The sequence below is a fragment of the Platalea leucorodia genome, assembly GCF_965183815.1.
Source record: "Platalea leucorodia genome assembly, contig: HAP1_HAP1_SCAFFOLD_389, whole genome shotgun sequence".
Classification (NCBI taxonomy): Eukaryota; Metazoa; Chordata; class Aves; order Pelecaniformes; family Threskiornithidae; genus Platalea; species Platalea leucorodia.
In genome coordinates this window covers 25,863-31,019 of record NW_028121194.1, presented here as the reverse complement: position 1 = coordinate 31,019, position 5,157 = coordinate 25,863, and the positions used below count along the sequence as shown (strand labels likewise).

The 5,157-nt window shown below is 61.6% G+C and overlaps 1 protein-coding gene across 1 annotated transcript; it reads left to right on the top strand.

Annotated features, from left to right (window-relative positions):
• Positions 1–1,685: 1,685 nt before the first annotated feature.
• LOC309604145 (scavenger receptor cysteine-rich domain-containing protein SCART1-like) lies at positions 1,686–4,277 on the top strand (the record flags this gene model as incomplete). The annotated part of the gene is made up of 6 exons (XM_082339060.1): positions 1,686–1,803; positions 2,031–2,345; positions 2,932–3,252; positions 3,339–3,653; positions 3,998–4,120; positions 4,243–4,277. 6 exons carry the CDS (start codon positions 1,686–1,688, stop codon positions 4,275–4,277), a joined length of 1,227 nt encoding a protein of 408 aa, XP_082195186.1.
• Between the last annotated feature and the right edge of the window lie 880 nt (positions 4,278–5,157).

Below are 5,157 nucleotides of genomic sequence, written 5' to 3'. Positions count from 1 at the left end.
CAAGGGTGCCCACACCCTGCCTGGCCCCTGAGCTGGCTCAGGTGAATCCCCCACCCTGCCCTGCATTGTCTGTTGATTCCCATCTTTCTCCTCTTATTCACCCAGGACCTGCCTGGCAGTGCCAAGGGCCAGGTGCCCCCATGCCAGGGGCACCAAGAGTGACTCATGTGGCCACCCACAGTACCAGGAAAGGGCATGGGATGGTAGCTGCTTTGGGGTTGTGCTCCCTGGCAGGCACAAGTCCCTTGGCTGAAGCAAAGGGGTTGCTCGGAGAGGAGGAGCGCTTGGCCTGGTCTGCGGAGCAGGGTGGCATGTGGCACCTCATTCCTCTCCCAGGGTCACCCCATGAGAGCCTGCCTGTGCAGACACGGTCCCATCCAGGAGTGCTGACCTGCTGCCCAGCCTCTTATGTCTGTCCCAGCCCCTGCCTGCCTTGCACTTCTGGATTTGCCAGCATTGACTGGCTCTCCTCTGTGCCTGCCCTTGCACTGGGAGCTTGTGTAAGCCCAGGGCTGCTCTTCTGTCCACTCTCCTGCCCTCTGCCCGGCTGTTGGCCAGGGACATGAGCATCCAGCAGTGCACTCTGGCCATGACTGGGGACCTTTTTCCTGGGCAGGCACCGGAGCAGGGGTCTGGCACAGACACCGACTGCAGGTTCAGCCTCACTATGCTTGTGCCCAGTGACGTGGCCCATCTAACAGCAGTGCCCAACAGCCCAAGACCCCCCTGGGAACAGGGCATGTTTCTGGTGGCACCAAGAGTTTCCTCATGCCTGGCCCTGAGCTCAGTGGGGCAGAGCGAGCTGCAGCAGCCAAGAGCGCCTGGGCTCATTTCCCTGGACCCCAAGCGCTCTGGGTGCTGCAGTGCCCAGGGACCAGTGCCGGGCAGCCCAAGGTCTGTGTGGCAGCAGCAGTTTGTCTGAGCAGTGCCTGTGGCAGTGGGTTTGGGAGGGAAGCAAGCCCACAAGGGCTGGGCTGATTTCTGAGGAGCGGCAGGCGGGCCCTGCTGTCTTTGTGCCATCAGCACCCTGTGAGAGCAGCTGGGGTGGTCGTGGGGCTTTTTGCCTTTGACCACCTTGGAGATCAGGTGGGACATGGTCAGGGGACTGTCAGAGGGCTGTGGGAACTCTCAGGGGTCTTTGGTTGCTGAGGGATCTGGCTGGCTGGTCAGAGGGAATAGCCCCTTCTAAGGACATATAGCAATCCATGATGGGGACCCTTGGAAAACTGCCTGTGACTCATGCTTTGGTCCCAAAGGTGGCAACATGGTCGGCAGGGTCTGCTGTGGGTCTGGGATAGACACATAGCCTTTAGTGCTGTGATGGTGTAGAGAAGGGGTGCAGGGGGGCCTGGATGTGTTTGTGTCACCAACACTCCCCCAACAGCTTCCCCTGGGATGTGCACTGGGCCATTTGGTCACGGCTTGCTTGGAGGTGTTGTGGGAATTGCCAGAGCCCTCTCAGTTGGTTGGTTGTTTTGGTTTTTTTTCCCCCAGGAATTGTCCGGCTGGTGGAAGGGAAGAGCCACTGCTCAGGACGTGTGGAAATCCATGACGGGGAACAGTGGAAAACTGTCTGTGACTCCCATTTTGGTCCCAAAGCTGCTGACGTGGTCTGCAGGGAGTTGCAGTGCGGCATGGCCCTGCCTGTGGCTGGGGCCGCTCACTTTGGAGAAGGGATGAGTCCCATGTGGGATGGAGAGCTGCAGTGTGTGGGGAACGAATCCCTCCTCACCTCCTGCCCCAGGGGGTCTCCCAGGGACCAGCCTTGCACCCATGCGAACAGCGCTATTGTCAGCTGCACACGTAAGGACTCAGGGTGGGGCGTTGAACACCTGAGCTGTGCCGGGGGTCAGGGATCAGAGCAAGGACCATGATGGGCTGGGCGTGAGGACAGGAGGGATGATGGGTTGTCAGCAGCATGAAAATAGTGCAGAAGGAGAAGAAAGGCATGCTGTCCCTCTGGCCTCTGCGCCAGCTACTGAGGGTACAAGAGTACCAATCCACCCTCAGTCCTCCTTCTCTGTCCCCAGAGTACACAGGGGTCAGGCTGGTGAACGGCAGCACGGCGTGTGCAGGGAGGGTGGAAGTCCAGGTGCTGGGGACCTGGGGGACCCTCTGTGCCTCCCGCTGGGACCTCTCGGATGCCCACGTTCTCTGTCGTCAACTCAACTGCGGGTTTGCTGAGTCCATTCCTGGAGGAGAGCGTTTTGGGAGAGAGACTGGCCCTGTCTGGAGAGACTCATTCCACTGTGACGGGACTGAAGCCCACCTGGGACAGTGCCCAGTGATCACCCTGGGGGCCTCACCATGCTCCCATGGGAACAACGCCGCTGTCATTTGCTCAGGTGAGCGCTGGGAAAGTGATGCATTAACTCCATTTGCCCTTTGTGTGCAACACAGCCACCCGAAGCAGGGGTCCCATGGCAGTACCGGGCTGAATTTCTCCCTGGAGAAACCCTTGCTTCCCCAGGAGCCTTCTGGAGGGCTTTGCCTGCTCAAACTGACTGCTGTGCTGTGGGAGAGCAGGGGACTGAATGGAGGCAGGCATCTGCCCCCAGGGCAGTGGCTTAGGCCCTGGTGCCACTGCCAGGCCTGGGCTCCTGTGTTTTTCTGCTGTGGGATGAGCCCAGGACAGGGCTGCAGGGCTCTGCTCCATCCCTCGAGCTGCAGACAACCCCATCCCATCCCCACAGAGCGCCCTGCAGAGCCTCCTCCCACCACCCAGGCAGGAGCTGCCTGGGTGCCCCCAGCAGCAGCAGACCTGGGTGTGAGCTGAAGAGTGGGCCAGGGCTCTGCCCTTGCTTCTCATCAGCACAAGGCTCAATCTTGTCCTGTGTGGTTGGAGAATTCCCCCTTGCCCTCCTCCCTGAAGGGTGCCATGTTCCCCGGTGCCTCCAGTGGCTGTAGCATCTCTGCTCTCCCCAGGCTCAGCCGGCTTTGCATCCCTGCGGCTGGTGGGTGGAGGGAGCCGGTGCGACGGGCGAGTGGAGATCTTTCAGCGTGGGACGTGGGGCAGAGTCCTGGATGACCAGTGGGACATGCGGGAGGCCAACGTGGTGTGCCAGCAGCTGCAGTGCGGACAGGCAGAGACAGCCTACAACCCCCCAAAGCCTGAGCGAGGGACGGGCCCCATAGGGCTGCGAGGGGTCCAGTGCGCAGGGCATGAGACCAACCTGACCCAATGCAACACCTCCCTGCCCGAGAGTGCACTGGCGGCAGGGGTTGTGGAGGACGTGGGAGTCATTTGCTGGGGTGAGCAGCACTGCACAGGCCCCCCAGATGATGAGGTGGGTGGGCAGCCAGCCCTTGACAGCAACTGGGGTTTCTCCCCACTGCAGGGAGCCGGCAGGTCCGGCTGGTGAATGGAGCTGGGCGCTGTGCGGGGAGAGTGGAGATCTACTACCAGGGCAGCTGGGGGACCGTCTGCGACGATGGCTGGGACCTGTCTGATGCTGCTGTCGTTTGCCACCAGCTGGGCTGTGGAGGGGCAGTGGAGGCGACTGGCTCTGCTCGATTCGGGGAAGGCTCTGGGCAGATCTGGCTGGATGGCACGAACTGCTCCGGGGATGAAGCTGCTCTCTGGGACTGCCCTGCCAGGCCCTGGGGGCAGCACGACTGCGGGCACAAAGAGGATGCAGGAGTCATCTGCTCAGGTCTGTGGTGGGACCCTGGTTCCTGGGGAGGCCGGGATGTGTGGAGAGCCTGGCACAGCAAAGGCTGTCCCTGGCTGCCTCTGAACTCCTGCCTGAACCCATGCTGCAGACACCCATGCACGAGCACCCTCAGTCCCACTGGGGGGCCCTGGGGAGCTCAGCTGTTCCCCAGTGTTAGCGGGAAGGGCAGGGGTGTCTGTGCATCAGGGACTTCTCTCTGCCCCTGGGTGCAAGAGGGATGTGCTGGTCATGCCCCTGCCTGGCTGAGGGCCTGGGGATGCAGAGGCGTCCCCTCTCCCACAGCCCCAGACCAGCCTGTTCCCCCTTGGTGCCTTTCCTCCCAGAGTTCGTGGCCCTGAGGCTGGAGAACAGCGATGGCTGCTCCGGGCGCCTGCAGGTTTTCTACAACGGGATGTGGGGGAGCATTTGCTCCAACTCGATGACTCTCGACACGGTGTCGCTGGCATGCAAGGAGCTGGGCTGCGGGGATGGAGGATCCCTGGAAACACGGCTGCCCTATGGCAGGCTGTCTGGCCCTGCGTGGCTGGATAACGTGCAGTGTGGGGAGAAAACCAGCTCCTTCTGGCAGTGTCGCTCCACTCCCTGGGACGCACAGTCATGTGAAGACCTGCGAGATGAGATCCACATCACCTGCAACGGTAACTCTGAGCCACTCGGGCACCAGTGTCACCCCAGCTCCTGCTCCCCACTGGACACAGCCAAAGGCAGAGAAAGAGCTTGGAGGGGCTTTCCTTCCCATGTCAGACCCTACTCCTGCCGGTGGCACAAATGTGACCCCAGCAACACACGTCCAGCAGCAGTTGCCACCCAGGTTGCCAGCAGCGCCTGGGGAAGGCAGAGGCATCTCCAGGTGAGGTCTCAGAAGAGACCAGATGGGGTTCAGAAGAGTCTTCCCTCCATAGACAACACTACTGCTGCTCTGTGAACCAGGGACCTTTAGGGGCTGAGCAGTCAGGGTCCCCCTAGACCTGCGCGTGTCCCCTGAATGACTGGGATTCAGATGCTGCCATGACCAAGATGGTACAGGGAGGCACAAGTAGAGCTCAGCCTTGCTGTGTTCTGCATGATCCCCTGAACCAGCCCCCTTCACTACAGGGTTTCTTTCTTCAGGGCAACACCCAGGAACATCCCTGGCCCCGTTGGCCCCGTGCCCCAACTCCACGAGCTGCACAGGTATTGAGCTGCTCCTCTGTGTACCCTTCTTGTCTGGCAGGGCTCTGCCTGCTGTCTGGGTGCCATGGGAGGTCTTTGCCTTCTCCAGACAGGGAGAAGATTCGTGCCGTGGGAGGCGAGGACGGGTGCTCGGGCAGAGTGGAGGTCTGGCACCGTGGCTCCTGGGGGACGGTGTGCGACGACTCCTGGGACATGCAGGATGCCGAGGTGGCATGCAGGCAGCTGGGCTGTGGCCCTGCGGTGTCTGCCCTGAATGAGTCCGCATTTGGGATGGGGCAAGGCCCCATCTGGCTGGAGCAGGTGGAGTGCC